General features: G+C 47.5%; 1 protein-coding gene across 6 annotated transcripts in view; it reads left to right on the top strand.

The window, feature by feature from the left end:
* The window catches only part of ATXN7L1 (ataxin 7 like 1), a 272,109-nt gene extending 251,605 nt beyond the window's left edge, over window positions 1–20,504 (top strand). For 4 of the 6 annotated variants that reach the window (XM_066238537.1, XM_066238536.1, XM_066238540.1 and 1 more), the window contains 6 exons: window positions 580–772; window positions 5,276–5,397; window positions 8,485–8,790; window positions 11,356–12,292; window positions 15,384–15,458; window positions 17,019–20,504. In XM_066238537.1, the coding sequence (XP_066094634.1) occupies window positions 580–772; window positions 5,276–5,397; window positions 8,485–8,790; window positions 11,356–12,292; window positions 15,384–15,458; window positions 17,019–17,060 (1,675 nt within the window). In that variant the 3' untranslated portion in view covers window positions 17,061–20,504. The remainder of the gene's footprint in view (window positions 1–579; window positions 773–5,275; window positions 5,398–8,484; window positions 8,791–11,355; window positions 12,293–15,383; window positions 15,459–17,018) is intronic. The other 2 variants (XM_066238539.1, XM_066238538.1) reach the window with 1 other exon arrangement.
* The last annotated feature ends 1,088 nt before the right edge of the window (window positions 20,505–21,592 follow it).

Genomic DNA, 21,592 nt, shown 5'->3' with positions numbered 1-21,592 from the left:
TCCATAGAAGATACAATTAAACTACATGTGGCTTGATATTAAAAGACTGGCCTGGCTGTGGGGAAAGGGATTTGTCCCATCTTGGGACAAAACTTTTTTTCATGCCAGTATGATAACAATCTTATAAAGCCATAGGTTAGTAGCAAAAAAAATGTTTGTGGGGTTGTCTTTCATCATTACTGATATTTTGTCAATTGGTTTGACTTGTTTCCCTGGTTGACTTTCCTGTCAAGTTCCACTTTCAAAGAGAAGCAACTACATGGCAAGTGCAGATTACTTACATACAAGTGGTTTAAGAGTTCTGACTGAACTCAAAAAAGACTGTACGGTGCTGTATCTTACGTTCCACCTTCACTGTTGCTGTTTTCTCGGATGCCCGGGTTTGGGTAGGGCAGAGCCTCAACTCCACCAGATCTGTGGAGAGCTGGTCACTGCTCACCCTCTTAACCTGAATGTTCCTTTGTGCAAGTTTGCCCCCGACCTGGAAAGGCTAATTGGGATGCCTTCTAAGTTCTGTTGAACTGCAAGGGCCTTGTTACCTCAGAAAGCTTCATTCTGTTCGTTTCCTCTTGCCCTTAGACCATCATCTGCAAACAGCATAAGCAGCACCACCTCTTCCAGTCACAGTGGCTACACTCCGGAGCCCCCTCTGCCCCCAGCGGGAGGTGACCTCTCCGGCAGACTGTCAAGTGATGAAGGGGAGATGGACGGAGCCGAGGAATCCGACAAGTTAGACTGTCAGTTCTCCGCTCATCACCCTAGACCTCTTGCGGTAGGCTGCTGATGTTTCCCTCCGTGCGTTTCCCCCGTGCCTTGTGGGTATTTAGGTGACCGTGTCAGAGGGCACACATTCCTAAGGAGAGGTCACCAGCACAGGGTTTTACGGAAAGGCTTATCCTGCGGTTGAATGATTGTCTTAGAAATATGCTTGAAGGGGGGGGGGGTTGTCGGGGAAGAACTACACTTAAAAATCGCAGAAGGAAGGGAAGGGCTCCCAGCTGATTATAATCCTCTGAACACCTGAGTGTTTGTGGTCCACCTTGAAGCAGTGAAGCCTGAGAAATGGTGTTTATGTAAGTACACTGGGGAGCTGACCTGGATTTGCCCATCTAAAAACGGAGCCTCTGATTTCAAGAGTTAGTCAGTCTAGCTCACCTGCATTAGGAACCATCTGTCTCGGAGTGTGCCAGGTGCCAGCCCTAGCTCGTTTTCTCCCGTTGGGTCTGAGTTTTATTGTTATTAGAAAGTATGACCATATGGAACTGGTACTGAGTGTATGTGTGAGTGTGTGTTAAGGAAAGAAGGAGGCATTTCATGTCACCATGATTGCTGAGGAACAGAAAGGTCATTTTCTTCCTAATCCTCGAAAGAGTCCACTTGAACAATTCAGATCACTGGAATCAAGGAGGGAAACATAAGGAGGAGCTGGAGGCTTGTTTACGTTTGTTGTGCAAGCACTCGAGAAGGAAATGCCTGGTGCTGCCATCACTGAGCTGAATGCTGGGGCCTAGAACAGGGCTCACGTGGCTGGGTTGCTCTGGGGCCAGCTTGAGCCCTGTAGGAATAGTTTTCTACTTTTCCTAGAACTCATGGACTGTATAGGTGAAATAATCAACCCTGCATCCAGACAGAAGGATGCCCTGCTGCCTTCCGTCTGGGAGATGCATGAAGGCCAAGTTCACTTACTGTTGATGGGAATGATGGTGACCTGTGGTTCATAATAGCCTGGCTAATTTAGAAATAGTGAGGGATAATTAGGAATGCCTTTAATTGCCTGTCATAGAAAACTCAACTCATACAGTATGCGCCCTACAATCATTTAATTATCTTATATAACAAGAAGTCTAGAGGTAGGTGGTTCGAGCTGAGGGCCACTCTCTGCGCCCTCTTCACCTTTCACACGTCCCCTCCGTGTATCTGCCACAGCCTAGTCCCCACCCAGTAGCACTTTACACAGGACAGAAAGGGACAAACAGAAAAGGAGTCTTGCCCTAAGATGCTATCTTCTATCATTTCATAGAGAAGAAAAATCTTCCTGTGACCCCCCCCCAGCAGATTTCCCTTACATCTACCAGAAGTGGGTCCCATGCCCACCCCTCTATCTACCACTCGACAACAGAGAAGTATGGACTTCAGCGACATGGGCTGGAGCTAGGCACATTCATCACATGGTTCTGTCTTTTTTTTTTTTTTTTTTTTTTTTTTTTTTGTATTTTTCTGAAGTTGGAAACGGGGAGGCAGTCAGACAGATTCCCGCATGTGCCCGACGGGGATCCACCCAGCACGCCCACCAGGGGGAGATGCTCTGCCCACCAGGGGGCGATGCTCTGCCCCTCTGGGGCGTCGCTCTGTCCTGACCAGAGCCATTCTAGTGCCTGAAGCAGAGGCCAAGGAGCCATCCCCAGCGCCCGGGCCATCTTTTGCTCCAGTGGAGCCTCGGCTGCAGGAGGGGAAGAGAGAGACAGAGAGGAAGGAGAGGGGGAGGGGTGGAGAAGCAGATGGGCACCTCTCCTGTGTGCCCTGGCCGGGAATCGAACCTGGGACTTCTGCACGCCAGGCCAACGCTCTACCACCGGGCCAACCGGCCAGGGCCTCAATCATCACATGGTTCTGGAAAGAACCCCACTGTCCCTGCTCACTGCTCCATGTCAGCTATCAGAACAGAAGTGTGATCCTGTTAGCAAGGAAAAGACAGGGAGAGAGGTAGGAGCAGGGTGGCAATTGATGAGACTGACAACCTGTGGGGTCTGCCACAGTGGGGCAGTGAGGACCTACAGCTCTGCCAAGGGCATAGTATGCAACCAGGGACAAGAGCCTCTCAGGCACCTGGCCTTGCATCTCCGTGGAATTAGAAATGTAGGTAGCAAAGACAAAAAAGGTGTCTCCAGCTTCTAACTCAGAAAGAGAGACTGGGCTCTACCAGAAGGTCAGAGCCAGGAGCACATCAAGATGTCTGTCCTGATGACAGCCTGCCAGGCTGCAGAGGGCGTGCTCACACGGGGCCCAGTTCTTTTGTGTGCCCTCAGTGTCTGAGGATTTAAATGGAAAGTCCATGAAGCTGTTTCTTTGCTTTGTCCTTTCTCTCATGCTCTATTGTTACATTAAGTAATATTTGTAATGAACACCCATTCAGTGTGTCTTTAGCAACTGGGATGACAAAAGAAAAAAAATGTCTAGACCTGGAAGAGCTCCATGTGGTGCTGGGGACCATTCCTTTTGTGTGTTTCCTCTTTTGGTCAGTAAGCACTTAATATGAAAGTGCGGAAGAGTTTTTCATCAGAAGTACAAGATTTGATGGGTGGCAAGACTTTGATGCAAAACCCCCAAACATAAGCAGAAACAAAACAAAGGGAAGGTCTTGCGTTTGCTCCTGAGCACTGTTCCAAAGGCTGGTTCCAGGAAGGGTGTGTGGAGCGAGTGCCAATCCAGTGCTGTGTCTGGGATGGAGGCCAGGAGCGGCTGGGAGGCCTGGGGGAAGGGGGAGAAGCTGCATTGAGTTATGAAGCCATTTGTAGACTCATCTGAGCTCTAGACCAGCCAAATGTCACCTTCTCAGAGGCCGCTGCTTACATTTCTGGATGTCCTAACGTCAAATAAAATGATGTTTATTAAACATCTAACTGCCCATGTTTTAATCATATGTTTTAATGTGATGGTTTGATTTAAACATTTTGTGGGACCATTGCTCTCCAATCCATCATTTAGCCCAAGTCCCTACTATCCCCATGTTGAAGAACAAGACAACTGGGTCCTTGATTTTTATACATTTTTAATCAAGTTAGGCACATAGGCATTAAGCGGTCCCTCGTCTATCACGGAGGTTAAATTCCAGAACCCTTTGCAATAGGCGAAAATTTGCAAAGTAGCAATTTTATATTTATTTTATTATTTATATATTTTTTAAGGCTTTATAAACTCTCCCCACACTCTTTTTCTTTTTTTGACAGAGACACAGAGAAAGAGAGTCAGAGAGGACAGATAGGAACAGACAGACAGGAAGGGAGAGAGATGAGAAGCATCAATTCTTTGTTGCGGCACCTTAGTTGTTCACTGATTGCTTTCTCATATGTGCCTTGACCAGGGGGCTACAGCAGAGTGAGTGACCCCTTGCTCAAGCCAGCGACCTTTGGGCTCAAGCTAGCGACCATGAGGTCACGTCTATGATCCCACACTCAAGCCAGCAACCCCATGCTCAAGCTAGTGACCTCTGGTTTCGAATCTGGGTCCTCTGCATTCTAGTTCGATACTCTTCACTGCGCCACCACCTGGTCTTATAAATCCACACTCTTATAAACATTTCCCACACTGTTACTAACTTTTCCCACACTTATTTTGCTTATTTTACCACAAAAATAATTAAAATAATAAATATATAAAAATACCTATATACCACAAAATCCTGCAATATAGCAAGAAATCCACGATAGAAAATTAGATATACTATATGATTTTAAAATCCGCGATACTGTGAGACCGTGAAAAATGAACTGCGATATGGCGAGGGACAACTATACATATAACTTAAAACCACGTAGTGATTCCAAGGCAAAATGTAATAAAGTATGCGATATATGTGCCATGGGAGTTCACAGTGGCAAGGTTCTCAAAGTCCATTGGAAATGAGTCTTGATTAGGGCACTGAGGCATGGGAGAATTGGGATTGACCGAGAAGAGGGAAGAAGGCAGGCAGACAGAACAGCAAGAGGACAAGCTTGGAGGCAGGGATGTGTCCCGGGGAGCCTGCGAGTGCTGATGAGAGAGGAGGGGTCGGGACTAGGAAAGCGGGGGTGTAGCCTCGCCAGAAGTGAAGTGTCTCTGTTGACAGCAGATAGGAAGGTATGGCCAGTTGGCACAAGGACATCAAAAGGAGTTGTTCCCATTACTGTGATAAGAAGCAAAGACATACCAAGTTCCTTAAGAAGATGGACAATTCAGTAAGAAGGTGGTGCTGAGAAGTCATCCTGCTTGCTGGCTGTTGTTGGTTTGGGTTTTTCAACCCAGACTGTTGGCTCAGTCCTAGACGTAGAGAAGGTAGCCCTCAGTGCCATAGGAAATTAAATGTTCTATTGTTGAGGCATACCGTGAGGTTCTGCAGAAAATCTAGAGCTCTCAAACTGAAGCACCACAGAAATATTTTTGGCTTCAGTGCTATTTGCTTCTTTACTTTGAGTGAAATTGTACCCCTGTGTGTTTTTATGCAAATGTTATTTTTCTCTGTATGGTTTATATTAGCTTATTAACCAGTAATCAAAATTAATTTTTTTTTCCCTTACAGTTTTGCTCATTCGGGAGCCGCCTCATGGGACGAGGGTACTATGTGTTCGATAGAAGATGGGATCGTTTTCGGTTCGCACTAAACTCCATGGTAGAAAAACACTTGAATTCACAGATGTGGAAGTAAGTGAGCAGTTTTGGTGTAATATAAGATCAGAGCTACCCCACAACTACCTGAACCCCAACTTTCTAAATGAGTATCAGCAGCTGGCTTTTCATAGAACAAAGTGATTCTGAAGTCAGGATTCACAATTACTTCTTAAATCTCAACTCTCCTTAATGGCTTGCCTACAGTTTTGCAGAGACACATACAATGTGTGTTATTATACTTTGTTTTCTGAGATCATTTTTGTGTTGATAACCTTCTAAATGAAAAGGGTAGTAGATAAGATGTGATTTATCTAACAGTGATGAACATCTAGTAAGGATATCTAAGGATATTCAGGCTATGTTTCTGTTTGTAATGTTAGGGCAATAATGTCAATACTAAAAATTTCGTAATGGTTATGGACCAATTTCTGATTGCTTAATGTCCTATGAAAAAATATGTACATCAGGCCCTGGCCGGTTGGCTCAGCGGTAGAGCGTCGGCCTAGCGTGCGGAGGACCCGGGTTCGATTCCCGGCCAGGGCACACAGGAGAAGCGCCCATTTGCTTCTCCACCCCTCCGCCGCGCTTTCCTCTCTGTATCTCTCTTCCCCTCCCGCAGCCAAGGCTCCATTGGAGCAAAGATGGCCCGGGCGCTGGGGATGGCTCTGTGGCCTCTGCCTCAGGCGCTAGAGTGGCTCTGGTCGCAACATGGCGACGCCCAGGATGGGCAGAGCATCGTCCCCTGGTGGGCAGAGCATCGCCCCATGGTGGGCGTGCCGGGTGGATCCCGGTCGGGCGCATGCGGGAGTCTGTCTGACTGTATCTCCCTGTTTCCAGCTTCAGAAAAATGCAAAAAAAAAAAAAAAAAAAAAAAAAAATATGTACATCAGTCAACAGGGCAGATCCTGAGCAATGTTGTGAAGTTAGTTAAGCTTGTCTTTGGCCCTTCCCACCTCCTTAGAACTCTCTCCTCACCTCCATCACACTTCTAACCTAAACCCAAGCTTCCATTCCATTTCTCTAATGTCCCTTTATTCTCCAACACCTCCCAATGTATTTACATTAAAAAAGGAAGAAACTTTCTTGATTTAGGAAAATGCCGTTGTGAAGGAATGACAAGCTAGACCAGTGGTAGTCAATCTGGTCCCTACCGCCCCCTAGTGGGCGTTCCAGCTTTCATGGTGGGTGGTAGCAGAGCAACCAAAGTATAAATAAAAAGATAGATTTAACTATGTATGGTAAGTTGTTTTATAAAGATTTATTCTGCCAAACTTAGCAAAAATCTGACATAAAGTACTTGGTAATTATTATTATATACTTTAACTTGCTGTAACTCTGCTTTATAAATTTTATGAAGTAAAGTTACTTCCCTACTTTATAAATCACCTAATATTACTGTGGAACTGGTGGGCGGTTAGAAAATTTTACTACTAACAGAGATACAAAAGTGGGCGGTAGGTATAAAAAGGTTGACTACCCCTGGGCTAGACCCTCTCAAACCACTAAACTCCATGGTAGAAAAACACTTGAATTCACAGATGTGGGAGTAAGTGAGCAGTTTTTGTGCAATATAAGATCAAAGCTACCCCACAACTACCTGAAACCACCATTCTGACCTGACTGGTGGTGGTACAGTGGATAGAGCATCGACCTGGGATACTGAGGTCCCAGGTTCAAAACCTGAAGGTCACCAGTTTGAACATGGGCTCACCAGCTTGAGCATGGGATCATCAACATGATCCCAAGATCACTGGCGTGAACCCAAAGGTTGCTGGCTTGAAGCCCAAAGTCACTGGCTTGAGTGCAAGGTTACTGGCTTAAGGAAGGTGTGATGGCTTGAGATCCCCTGGTCAAGGCACGTATGAGAAGCAAACAACTACTAAAAAGTAATGCAACTACAAATGGATGTTTCTCATATCTCTCTCTTTCCTTCTCTCTCTCTCTCTCTCTCTCTCTCTCTCTCTCTCTTGCTAAGAAAAAAGTAAAATAAACAAGCCTGACCAGGTGGTGGTACAGTGGATAGAGTGTTGACCTGGGACACTGAGGACCCAGGTTGAAAACCCACAGTTCACCGGCTTGTGCGCAGGCTCATCACACTTAAGCACGGGGTCACTGGCTTGAGCATGGAATCATAGATGTGACCTCATGGTCACTGGCTTGAGCCCAAGGTTGCTGGCTTGAGCAAGGGGTCACTGGATCAGCTGGAGCTCCCCCCCAACCCAGGTCAAGGAACATATGAGAAAGCAATCAATGAACAACTAAAGTGCCGCAGCTATGCGTTGATGCTTCTCATCTCTCTCCCTTCCTGTCTGTCCTGTCTTCCTGTGTGTCTGTCTGTCTGTCTGTTTTTTCTCTCCCCCTCCCTCTCTCTCTCTCCCTCTCTCTCTCTCTTCTTCTCTCCCTCTTTCTCTCTCAAAATAAAAGAAAAAGAAAAGAAACTACCATTCTGGCCACTTGATAATGTAAGACCAGCCTGCTGGGTAGCCCCACCCCCCACTCCTACAACGGTGAGCTCTTAAGAATCATTGCTTGCTGCCTCTGATCTAAGCCCAGCTTGTTTAAGAAAGCCAACTGTGAACCCCTCACCCTGCCCAGTAAAGGCAAAGAAGACATTCCTGGGAATTAGAAGGTCCTGGCAGTGGGGATGGGAACAGAATTCAACATTTGCCCTGCTCCCAGGCAGCTGTGATGCCTCTTTTCATCATGATGCCCAAAGAGCTTCTACCTGGACTTTTAGGAGGAGTGAGCTCCATTGTCTGCAGTAAGCTGTCATGGTGGATTTAGGACTAAATATTAACACTGCCTATAAAGTAGGAAAGGGCCACAAGAGAAGCTTATCATTTCTTCCCATTTAAGTGACTGCCCAGTGTGTCTAAAAGGTACTTGATACCTATTTGCATCCATCCTAAAGAACAGCAAACTGGCACTGCATGCGGGGTTACCATGGTCGTGGTTACTTGTGCGATTGTTCCCCAAGATGGCGGCCAGCCTGCTGGTTATCGCAGCTCTCTGCTCTCCTGTGTGTGGAAGTATAAACTCAGCACGTGGAAGGATGTGTTGATCTGTATTTCGCTACCTGGTGTCCTATCAGCTCAAGCTCCATATTCCTTTCCTCCTCAGGCACAGAAACCCGAGCCACAGGGCATCAGGTCCCTCCCCCCTTTTCAGGACTTGCCTAACAAATCTACTGTCACTGAGCAACATTGGGGCTGCCTGGGTGTCAACTCTGGAGAGCGTAGCACCCTGCTGCCCTCTCAACCTTGCTGCCCAAACCCCAGGCCCGGACAAGCCCGAACCTGGAGGGATAGCAGCCGATGAGGGCGTGGAAGACATTAGGAAGAAAAGAAACGGCCAAGACTCTTTTTTCTTTAACAAGCATTTAACTCTGCATCAGGAGACGCCAACACAGTATTCTCTTTCAGCCAGGTCAGCATCTGGAGCTCCGTGCCAATTGGCAGGGGAGGATGGGCACTGTCAGTCATTTATTCACATCTGGGCTTTTTATGGGACTTCCCTAGGCCAGCGTGCGATACTTAAACCAGGCACAGCCCGCAAAGCTGCAACCCACTGCCACTTGGCTCCTAGTCAGACACATAAACTGCTTAGCATGGGAGGAAGGGGTCCCGGGGACAGTGAGTAGCCACAGGCCCTTCCGTGCACCCTGCTGCCTCCTCTGCCTCTGCCATCCACGCATGATCGGTAGGGCAAGAAGGAAAGGGGAAGAAAGTATGCCTAAAAACAGCCCCCGCCCCAAGCCCCTGATGTCAGCGAGGCAGAGTTCGGCACTCCAGCTCTGCTGTCAGCACAGGCTGAGCACGAATTTATATTACTGAGTGGGGAAATTACAAATTGGGACATTCAGAGTCGATCCCAGTTAAGGTCATTGAATGAGGTCTTTTCTAAATGAGCCATCTGGTATTTGTAAATAACTTTTTATTAGAAGTAACTGCCAAACGTCTGCCCACATGTATTTCTAGCCAGACTTTAGCTGGTAAGAAACTTGAGTAAAGGGAAGGTTGAGTATGAGGCTTGCAGCCCACATCAAGGCAGCTGAGACGGCAGGCCAGTGTGCGGAGGCCGCACGTGCTGAGGGCGTTCCCTGGTGCTGTCGGGAGGGTTTGTGCAGCGCCAGACAGATCTATGGGCATGTTTAGACCTTTCTGGTCTGACTATATGGAAGTCCTTGCCCAGCATGCATAATTATATTGCTACGGAGAATTCACCTGCTCACCCATCCATCCACCCACCCATCTATCCATCCATCCATTCATTCATCCATCATCCATCCATCCACTCATTCACTTATTGCAGTAAGTACAAATGCAGCACTTTTTTTAGTGCTGAGGGGATCTTCTAACATTGTTTAGGCTTGAGAGAAAGTAGATTTTCAAACACCATCATGGCTACAGTGGGTTTGGCAGCCTTTTTCTCTTATCTTTGATCTCGGCCTGATGTTTTCAAGAACTCTGTTCATCTGTATTCAAGAGTTCCTCTGGATTCCACCCTAAAGATGGAGCTACATTTCACCAGGTACAGGCAGAAAGCCGAGTCCTCAGAGAGAGCGGCACTAGGAGAGGCAGTCCCTGTCAGCAGGGCCGCTTTCCTGATGCCACAGCTGGGAGGCCGGAGGGGCCTGGAGGAGCCCCATCTCACACCTTGCTCCAGGCTCCCGGGGTGCAGGCCCCAAGCCCGCCACCTTCAAGCGCTGCTTTCGAAGAGCAGATTTCTTTTCAGAGAGCACATTTCTAACTGCTGCGGTGCCCCAGCTGTACTGGAAATGATTTGCAGGGGACACAGGGAGGGTGGCCAGGTGAGAAACAAAAGACAGCCAGTTTGATAATAGTCACCTGGATCCTGAGGTCAGTATTCCTTCCTGCAAATCAGGAACAAATGGTGACCCCAAGGCCTGTGCTCCTCCTCATTCCCAGAATAGCAGCAACATCAACGCAGGCCGTTGTTCAGAAGTGGGAGCTGTTTCCAGCACAAACCAAAAGATGGAGTTTACCTGGAGGCCCCAAGAGTGACCCACCCGCCACCTGGTGCTGGCATCGGCTCCACACACTGTAAGAGGCATGGGGTTTGCTCCTAGGCACCCCAGCCTCAGGAAGACCTTCCCATCCATATGTTCTCCTGTACCCATATCCTGCATTTGTCCCCAGAAAAAAGAAATTTCTGACCCCTTCTCTGGATACATGAGGGTCCCTGTACTCTCATCCCTTCCTATCACAAGAAGACGTGTTGAGGGGCAGCCACACCCCAAGTGTAGCTCCTCTGAGTGAATGCTGAGGTAGGGTGGAGTGGACAGGAATAAAATCAGCCCTGGGTCTGGGCGAGTTGACCACTGCATCGTTTCCCAAGCCGCTCGCCCCTCTACCGCCCTGCAGCCATGGCCTTGCCAACAGCAGCCGGAAACCACGGCTAACGTGGAAATGCCTTTCTGTGGAATACAGCAGAGGCTGCAGGCAGGAAGAGCCGGAGGAAGCTGGCCTGTGAGGAGAGGGGCGTTTCCCACTCCACCTGGAGCCCAGAGCAGGGTGGGGAGGCAGTGGCAGGCTGTGGGCAGCGGCTGCGCTGGCCCGTGTGTGCGGGTGCAGAGCCTTGTCCTCACACTTCTGACTTCAAGCCAGGACCTAAGTGTAAAATGACCACTTCTCATTAAAAACCACCTCATTGCTGCCCCATAAAAGGCGACTACGGTTGGGGAAATGTATATTCTAAATCATGCTCACCTTGTATTCATGAACACAAACCAGCCATTGTCCAGTAGCCAAGCGTGGAGAAAAGAACCTGAAAGTGGTTGGCACTAGGTTGCTGGACACTGCAGTGGGGCAGCCGGAGGGAAGGGCCATGATCAGACTGCCATCCGTCAAGGCTTCATCTCCATAGTCTGGTTGTGCCAGGGCTCTCTCGTAGCCGTAGTGCTCACACTCCATCGAGCCTCTGCGAATGCCACGCTGGTTTCTCACTGTGTCTCTCTTCTCTCACATCCAGGAAGATCCCTCCTGCGGCAGATAGCCCCATGCCCTCGCCGGCAGCCCACATCTCCACCCCCGTTCCAGCATCTGTGTTACAGCCTTTCAGCAACCCCAGCGCTGTGTACCTTCCTTCAGCTCCCATCAGCTCAAGACTCACCTCTTCTTACATAATGACATCAGCCATGCTCTCAAATGCAGCTTTTGTGACATCGCCGGACCCAAGCACCCTCATGTCACACACCACAGCTTTCCCTCATGTGGCTGCAACCCTCAGCATCATGGACTCAACCTTCAAGGCCCCATCCGCTGTGTCCCCAATACCAGCCGTCATCCCTTCCCCATCCCACAAGCCATCCAAAACCAAAACCAGCAAATCCTCAAAAGTCAAAGACCTGTCTGCCCGTAGCGACGAATCTCCAAGTAACAAAAAGAGGAAGCCGCAGTCCTTGACTTCCTCCTCCTCCTCATTCTCCTTGCAGACATCCCTCTCGTCTCCATTGTCAGGGCCCCACAAAAAGAACTGTGTTCTGAATGCCAGTTCGGCTTTGAACTCCTACCAGGTGGCCCCTTCCTATAACAGTCTGTCCATGCACAACTCAAACAATGGGCTGAGCCCACTCAGTGCCAAGCTGGAGCCCTCAGGACGGACTTCACTGCCCGGTGGCCCCACAGACATAGGGCGACACCTGGGCTCCGTGGGCAGCAGCAGTGACTCCTGTCCCCTCTCAGTGCCCTCCCTGGCAGGGGACCTCTGTCTGGCCTCACACAATGCCGTGTCTTCTCTGCCCCTCTCTTTTGACAAATCAGAAGGAAAAAAGCGTAAGAACTCAAGTTCTAGTAGCAAAGCCTGTAAAATCACTAAAATGCCTGGTATGAATAGCGTTCACAAAAAGAACCCACCCAGCCTTCTCACACCGATGCCCGACCCCGTTAACAGCACCTCCTCTCGGCAGGTAAGGGGCCCGGGAGCAGGGGGAGCTGGGCCGCGTCCCTGCCCAGCCAGGGGCCTCTGTCTCACTTTCCTCACAGACGAGTGTCCCCCTCTGCTCTAAGAGCGGTTTATTCAACAAATACTTTCTCCGGTGCCCTCTCTGTGCTAGGTGCTATCTGAAGCACTATGTAAATATTTTCACATTTAATCCTCACAACAACCCAGTGCAGTTGGTATAATTGTTATCACCACCTTATAGATGGGGAAACTGAGGCACAGAAAGGTTCCGAGGATGATTTTATTAAAGGGTTCTGTTCCCAAAAAATTTGATCTGTTGGCGTCCCCTTAGGAAGAGGTGAGGCCCAGGCAGGTTGGGGTCTCCCCTGGGGCGTGGTAGCTCCCAGGTGACTGTACTCACTTCACCTGGCTGCCTCAGCTCCCCACCTCTTACTGATACAACGCTTTCTTTTCCAAAAGTAAAACTCACACCAGCTAGCCCAGAGCCATCCGCTGCCATGGAACAAACAGAGCTGCGTTTGAGGAAAGCCATGGAATGTGGCGTGGGCCAAGATGAGTCCGTGCTTCTTTCCCTTCAGTTCTGTTTACATTCTCAAGTCTAGTCTGCTCCCCAGGCTGGGGAAGCCCCTTAGGAAGTCCTCACCCCCACTAGACTCTGATGCCATTTGGGCCCAAAGGAGAGAGCAGAGTCAGGGAGGGTGGGCTGGTGGGAGGGCCAAGTCCAGGGCGGGCCTGTCTGAGCCAGACCCATGCGTGGGCTGTGGCAGATTGCAGCAGCAGCTCAGGTCCACAACCACAGATTTAAGTGGGCCAGACCCTAAACCCAACCCCTTCTGGGGATGAGGACTTGGGAGACATGAGAGGCAGTTGTTAAAGGGATGTTTTATTGTTTTGTGTCATCTTTATATGAGGTTTATTAAAACCTCACGAAGAGAATATCTTGAGGGGAATTCACAAATCACAAGTAAAACTTGAAAAACAGCAAGTTTGGATCCCAAGGGCCAGACAAGCTGCAGCCGAGGCCAAGGTGAGAGAAGGGGAGACACTGACATCTCACTAGAGCCAACCACTCGCGCACGTCTGCAGCTGCAGCAGATGTGCAGAAGGAAGGGGACCAGCACCCACAGGACCCTGTGCAGAGGCTGAACTGTGGTCACTGCCGCCTCCCGGTCTCAGGATGGAGGGCACAGCCAGGACTTGAATGTGCACATGAATTACCTGGGGGTTGGTTCGAATGACCCAGGGTTTGCTGACTCAGACCTGAGTCAGAAGGTCTGAGGTGAGGCCTGAGAGTCTGCATTTCTAACAGGCCCCTGGTTTGCAAGCCACACTGAGCAGCAAGGCTGTAGTGTCACCCGTTTTAGATAAAGTCCTAGCAACTAACACTTATGTGCCTCAGTCACAGTAACTCATTTAATCATTATCTGTTATTACCCCCCTCTTATAGATGAGTAAACTAAAGCACGGGAAGCTTAAGCGATGTGCCCAAAGTCACACAGCAAGTAAATAGTGGGGCTGGAATTTGAACCGGCCAATTTGGCTCTGGAGTCTGGGTTCCTAACCCCTTGCCCCTGTGCACTAGACTGCCTAGCTGCTGTTCTGTTGACCCTGGGCTGCAGGACTGGGAAGTACTCGGTAATCACTGTGAATCTGTCGCCACAGGCAGTGGGAGGAGCAGACAAGCCTCCGCCAGTGCCCATCAGAAGCAAAGCAAAAAAGCGGATGAATTTAACAGCTGCCTTGGATCTAGCCTGCATTGTTCTCTAATCCAGGAGGGACCTGGATGCTTGTCACCAGGTGTAATGCTGGTGGCCGAGGCCAGGCAGGTTCAGTCTGGATTTGGGCAGACGGTAGAGAAACTGTGGAGTCAGAAAGTATAGAGCCATCTTCGTTTAATAGTCATGCAATGGCAGACTAGCACACAGGCATGGAGAAACTGCTTCTCAGGCAAACAGCAAAATGGCCCCTCACAGTGGTGGGCAGGCAGTCCACAGTCCGCCCTGAGGGCAAGCACTCATAGCCTTACATAGACTATACATGTGGCTCTGCCACGTGGCCATGCATTAGTCATGCAAAGTACAAGTGAGCAAGCCTAACACAGGTTTTTTCCCAACACCAGGCCATTAAGAAGAGACATTGTCCAGAGTGACCACTGGTGATTTCCAGTGTTGGGGAAAACACCTTTGAAATCTGTTGATTCTCTTAGGAGATCGGAAGGAGCATGGCATGAGGTTGAGAAACTCAAGGCAACTGTGTGCTTTGGGGACCAACGGAGGGGCTGTTTAATTGTATCGGGTAGGTGTAAGACAGAATTTGCCGCAGAAGTATTAAACTGAACAAAAAGACTGAGAATATAAGGCTAACGTCTTTATGCAAAGTCGAGTTAAAGCAAAGGACTGGCTCTTTGCAGGCCAAAGGCAGGAGCTGCCGGGAAGCAGTATTCACATGAGAACCCAGCCCAGATGTGCCAATGACAGTCAGGAAGGGAAGGAGCGGGGGCCACACCCACCAGCTCCCAGGCAGTGTCCAGGGACCCAGCTCAGCCTTCCACCTGAAGGGCAAGCCCAGTGCCGTCTTGCTGTTTTCCTCAGGGACAGTAAGGTGTGCACTGTGCTTCCTGGCTGAGAAAACTGACCCAGAAAAAGACCCAGGCTTTTATCCCCAGCTGGTCCAAAGGAATCTGGGCTAGAAACAAGGGGCTGGCACTGAGTTCAGAGGTGAAGGAGTCCGTGTAACCCTTGGCCACAGGTGGGAAAAAGCTGGGCCTCTGCAGAGCTAATGCTCCCAGAGGGGCCAGGCCACTAGCCAGCTGACACTGTCCTCATCCCTAAGCCTCCCAGCACCTACATCTGGGAAGCACAGTTCAGAGTTCCTGTCCATTACACATTCCTCTGGGGAGAGAGGGGCATCATCATGGTACCCCCAGAAATATTTTATTTTCTCTGCCATTTAAAATGGAAACACGAGTTCCAAATGGACACGAGGAGAATGAGCATGTCACTATGCAGCCCTTCTCTTCATGGTGAAACATGGCATCAATGGGTCTTTCTCAAGCAGCCTGTATATCTGAGTAAGGCTTCGCTGGTGTCTTTCAGGTTGGGAAAAATAGCAGCCTAGCTCTGTCACAATCCAGCCCTTCGAGTATGTCCAGCCCAGGACACAGCCGACAGGTAAGTTACTGGGGGGCAGAATAGTAGTGTCGTCAGCAGGGTGGAAAGAAGGTGGGTGTCAGGGTGGATGCTCTAACCTCCAGTTAAGAGCACTGCCGTCTGGCTTCCAAAGCTAGTTGTTACTAGCTGTATACTCTTGGGCAACTTACTTAACTCCTCTGTGCTTCAGTTTTCTCACCTTAAGATGGGGATTATAATGACCCTTATCTCGTATAGCTTTTGTGAGGATTAAATTTATTTAATCACATAAAGCCTCTAGGATATGCCTGATATAACAAATACACAAGTATTAGCTATTATTATTATTATTATTATTATTATTAGCAGCAGCAGCAGCTGTGTAATATTAGGCAGATTGCTTTTCTGAGTCTAATTTTTTTTTCATCTGTTAAATGGCAAAATCAGTGCCTACCTCCTAGGGAGGCTGTGAAATTTAAGTAAGACGATGTTGCCAAAGGCCCTTGCTCATGGCAGATGTCAGCCAGGGCTTCTGCAGGCCCCGGGAGCTGGAGCTGCCCTTGACAGTGTGGTTTCATGGTGCGAATCAGGGAAGATTTAGACTTAGGAGTTTTTGTAAACTTGAGGTGTAAGCGTAGACAGTATATAAATTATTTCCTGCAGTGGAGTATGTGTGCATCTGGAGGAGGTCAGGAAGAGTAGGGGGTGGGTTCTGCATGTTATACATGACTGGAAAAAATACAAACATATCTGTTGTGTTGTCTTAAATGTGCTGTAGGTTTTGTAGATAACAAATTGCAATGTGGTTGTCTGCATTTTAGCCTGAGGGGTTTCCCCACAAATCCAGGGTAGAGTTTGGGTGAAGGTTATATGGAAACAGTCTTTGTAGCCTCAGATCAAGGAGGGTGTCTTCATTATTTTGAGTCACTGTGGCCCTTTCAGGGCCTGAGCACCTCCCACCCACCCTCTGCACGGCGGAGGGCTGGGCCTTGCAGAGTATGCTTGCCTGAAGCTTCAGGCACGCCCGTGGGAACCCAAAATGCTGACGGTGGGCCTTAACAAGTGTAGTGATGATGATGATGATGATGATGATGATGATGATAATAATGGCTATCATTTGTTAAGCCCTTTCTTTGCAGGTGCTGTGCTAAACACGCTTTATATACAGTTAAACCATTTAACAAACACTGAGAGAGACAAAATAAATATCTCTATTTTGTAGGTGAAGGTGACTGAACTAAGAGGCTAAGTAACTTTAACCCAAAACCTCCATCTCCAGCCTTCTGCTTCTTCCTTAGGTAATTCTCCATGCCGTCTGTAGGTTAGACAGGAAACATCGCAGGTGAACTGAGAGAGAAAAACAATGAAGGCAGATCACTCACTCCAGTCCTCTCTCCTGGGAGAACCCTTGAATGTCCACAGGACTCATCCGCAGCTGGGATCTTTGTGGCTACCCTAATTCATGGAGTCCTTCACAGCCATCCCCATCTGCTGCCTTTGGCCAAATGCAGGAGTTGGGATGGTATCCTTTTGTTGTAGATGAGAAATCTCACTCTGTTCTTCAATTGCATGGTAATCCCAAGCTTTTCTCTTCTCTTCTAGAAGACCACAAACAGAACGGGCAGGATAAGGACTCTTCCGTAACAAGACTATGAAGCCACTTCCAAACCAATGCCTGGCAGCCCAGTGCCACCCCAGGAGGCCAAGGGGGGCGAGGGAGGGGAGAGGGCAGTGGGGGCGTCCATTTCCTGGGCCCTGCCTGTGGCTCTGGCCTTGCTTATTCTTTTTTTAATGACCAATTTTTAGTTTTGGAGAAAAAGGCAAAAGAGCGTGAATTTGAGATTTACAGAAAACGTAACGAGTGTTTTGTTTCCGTTGTCTCGTTTGCCATGTGTGCACATTCTTCCGAGCTGGGCGCTCACAGCTCCCGGTTCCGCTCCTGCACGTGGTCCTGCTCCAGCTGCCGGAGCTGACTGCGCAGGACTCTGTTACTGGTCGGCGTCGTCGGAAACGCGTCGTCGGGAGCACGCGCAGTGCTCCTTTCCTTCCCTTACCCATCCCTCCCCTCCTCTCCCCTCTCCCCTGCCACTCACTGGCCCCCAGTGCCATCAGAAGAAGCTGCCTCTCATAAGCTGCCCTCTGGACAGTGTGCCTGGTGACGGTGACGGGGCTTTGCAGTGGAGCAGCCTGTACTTGGGAAGGGAGAGCAGAAGCAGGAGGGTGGCCGAGTGCACCGGGCAGGTTTCCATGGCGGACCAGCACAGTGGGAGCCAGATGCTGAGGGTAAAATTGAGAAGAGTGACCTTTTAATGATGTGGTTCACCCGATACCACCGTCTGGCTATGTGGCTCAGAGGATATACGGGGTCAGGTCTGGAATGGGCCCAGGAGGTAGAGTAAGCAGACAATGGAAGTAGAAGATATTCCTCAAAAGACAGTGATAGCTGGGTGGCTGTGGTCATCTGAGCTCGTTAGGAATTCATGCTCCACAATTCCTTCCTGGGCTCTGCGTACAGGACCCAAAACTGTGAAGCAGAGCAAAGCACCCGAGGGTAAAGGGCAGGGACCCAGGAAGCCACTCTGGAGAAGGCATGGTGCCCACAGCTCCCCTCCAAGACTAGGCAAATGGAGAAAAGGGGAGGGAAGGAAGGGTCTGGGGGAGAGCTTCCATGGAGGGTTATATGTCAAATCTCTGGTGAGAATAAATCCTAGCACGGCCCACCCACTCTGGGCCCTGGGCCATGAGGCCCTGTGAGTCAGTACAACGTGCATCAGGGAATGCTGGGTATCAGGCATCAGCACAGACACAGCCAGCCCAGGAGACAGGGAAAGCCAAACCACTGCAGAGTGAGGACAAGCCACTGGGAGGAGAAGCTGAAGCCCTGTAGCTGTGAAACTGTTCACACTGGAGTTTTGAAACATCAATATAGTAAGCTCTAATGAGGAATCATAGTCATGAAAGTAACTCACAATATAAGAGGAATGCTCTGTGCTATTCACCAAGTAGCTTTGCAAATGATTAACGGCACAGATACTAGTTTTTGCTTCATTCCTACATCAGAAGTGAAAGCCAGGTTTGCAGCTGGACACAAACCCTCATCCCACCCTGAAGTTTTCCTTCCTTTCCCATTCCCCAACCCAGAGATCAGACTACTGTTAAATTTCACCCATGATTGGAATTTACTAGGACGGGAGGCAAACGGAGTGATTTGCATCGATGAAATTGCACTGACAGTGTTTCTTATAGGATTACTAAAACTTTTAATATAAAATGAAGATTTTTTTAAAATCATGAGTTAATATTAGGTACCAGGACATTAGTTATATTATTTCATTTTTATTTCTACAGTGTTAAAAGTGCACTTACATACTGGTTTATTTACGTCTTGGGATAAAGAGACTGCAAATTGAAGGGAATATTGTTACTTTTTCTTTTTTTAAAAAGGGTTAAGGCAGATTTAAGACTTATAAATGTTTAAGAAATTATAAACAAGATTAGACCCTTTGAAAAAAGTTTAGAAGATATTCTTAAAGTAAATTTTTATAGTGTTAATTTTGTAATAATTTATGTTTTACTATATTACAGAGCTAACTGACCAGAATAGTTTCAGAAACAGTATGAAACTTAGGAAAGTTTAAGCAATGTTTATATTTTTAAAGTGTTCTTTGAATTATGTTTTTATTGTACATTTCTTCAGACTGAAAAGTATGTACATATCTTTGTTATTTTTGCACAATTTTTGTCTTGTTCGGTTTTAGAAGTCTTTTTTTATAATTTATTTTGAGTTGTAAAACTTGCAGAAGTAAAGACAAAAAAATCTCAGCAACAAAATAACCCTCTGACTTATAAACTCTTACATTCAAAGAGGGAAAACAACGGTTGAGAGATGAAGTGGCTGCTTCTGAGAAATCACGTCTCTACAGGGACTAAAGGAGCAATCAATAATAGGGTTAAAGTTTTTCGCTTTCTACATCTTGAATTGCAAGCTGGAATAAAGACTCTCCCCGCCGAATGCTGCTGACTTGGTGAAAGACTGGCTCTGACCAAGGTGAGGACATTTCTGGAAAACTGAGCAAAAAGGGAAAACCCACCGTGTTTCTTCCTTCACAATCAGCCACAGGTTTACTTTATAATGATGAATTCAAAACTCACAGCTTGAAAATGGAATGCAAATAAAAGGTTTTCTTTGGTTTTGTTTTAATGGAGTTCAACTGGACCAACTTATAAAGCACTATTAGGGTGGTTGATCCCCTTTGGGTACTTCTGTTCTGCCCACCCCACTCAGCGCTCCCTCCCAGCCCCTTGACTGCACACACCCCCGTTTGCCTGAAGATCTTGTGACTTGTCGCCAGCCACAGAGGCTCGGAAGCTCTGGTTGTTAAGCATAACGCAGTGCATAGACCTGTCAGCCATAAAAACAAAGCGACTTGGATAACTTGTATGCCTTCTTTTGTATCAATGTACCAATTGTAAATAATGCTGATCAACCTTTGTAGAAAATAGTTTATACAGCATATTCTATTATCGCTGATTCTCAGTGAACTCTTGTTTTAAAAAAGGAAAAAAGAAATTTTCTATTTACACCTTCTATTTTGTTATGCTGTCGGCCCATGGCACTTTAACAAAACTGTGGGTTTTACGTAGCTGGTCAGTCATGGGGTATATTAAACAACTGTTTTTGCACAGACAAGAATTTGCACCTGCTCATTTGTCCTTTCCTACTACCGATTTTAGAACCTTTTCCAGAGGAATTTTGAAGAAAGCATGTCCAAACATTCTGAACAAATGCCACACTTGTGAAGTGGGTTTCTTTTCTATGATCCATATTTTGTAACATTAAGTGTTTTCCTTCTTTGTCCACACCTTTATGTATTAGCACTATCAGAATTCATTTCATGCCTGTGATGTTGTAAGCAGAATAAGTCTAATGTAGGTGTAAATAGTAAATTCCATGGCTTACAGTTTTACAAAGTAAAGAACAAACATGTATCTATCTGTTGGTACTGCCATGGTTCAGCACCAGGCCTGGAGGCGTTCTCCAGTGAGCGATTGTATTTTTTTTTTTTTTGCTTTTTTTTTTATTTGTAACATGGCTTTGTAAATAAAATAATTTATATGTTTGTAAGACAAAGTTCTTGGGTTTTTATAAAATTTAGATTTTTTTTGTTTTGTTTGGGTGAATGAGTTCTCACCCAACTAGCCTTCCTGCTAGGACATATATTTGAGTGAATCCATTCAACAAATATTCATGGAGCATCCTGGCCATGGCTGCCCCTGAGGTAGGCGCTCTATGCTTTGTGGTGAGAAACAGACATTGTCCCAGCTGCTTTCTGTAAGCAGCCCGGTGGGAGACAGTAAATAAACACACGACCAAATGTGTAATTACAGATTGTGGCAAGTGCTATGGTTCTGAGAGAGAAAGTAGGAGAAACCGGCAACGTATGTGAGGGAAGTGCTGTCAGAGTTTTCCCAGAGGAAGTGAGCTAATGGGCCAGAGTGTGGGTGGACGATCCCAGGAAGAGATAGATGGTCCAAGGGAGGAAAAGCTTGGGAAGTTGAGGCTAAGGAAGATCCACTGTAGATGGAGCCTGGGCAGAGAGATGGACAAGAGGCACAGACAAGGTCACAAGAGGCCCTTGGAGTTTGGATTTTGCACTTAAATCAGCAGGAATCCTTGGAAGGCTTTAAGTAGGAACACTGCATGATCTGATATGTTAAAAGATCACTCTAGCTACTATGTGGAGAATAGATTGGAAGCTATTGCAAGAGACCAAGTGAGATATGATGTTAGTGTGGACCCAGGGTAGTGACAGCGATATAAAGATAAGTGAATAGATTCAAGATATACTTTACATATTAAAATAACAAGACTTGCCAAGAAATTGGATGCAAGAGTAGGGGAAAGAATCATCCTAAGTTTCTGACAGAGCAACTGTGTTGGGTGCAGATGCCATTTCGTTGGAAACCAGACAGAACAGGAACGGATTTTTAGGGGCGGGTGGGAGGGACATCTCTTGAGTATTAGAAACTCTGCATTGTGCATGTATGTATGTGTGTGTGTATGAGATTACTAGGAAACAGCTAGGCTTCTATGTAAAGAAGGCATGGCATACACATGACAGAAGCTGTCAGCAGGTCTACATGGGAGGCATCAATTTTGGAATCTTTAGTAAATG

The sequence above is a fragment of the Saccopteryx bilineata genome, chromosome 7 (assembly GCF_036850765.1).
Source record: "Saccopteryx bilineata isolate mSacBil1 chromosome 7, mSacBil1_pri_phased_curated, whole genome shotgun sequence".
Classification (NCBI taxonomy): Eukaryota; Metazoa; Chordata; class Mammalia; order Chiroptera; family Emballonuridae; genus Saccopteryx; species Saccopteryx bilineata.
The sequence above is the reverse complement of the archived record's forward strand: the minus strand, read 5'-3'. Positions and strand labels throughout refer to the sequence as shown.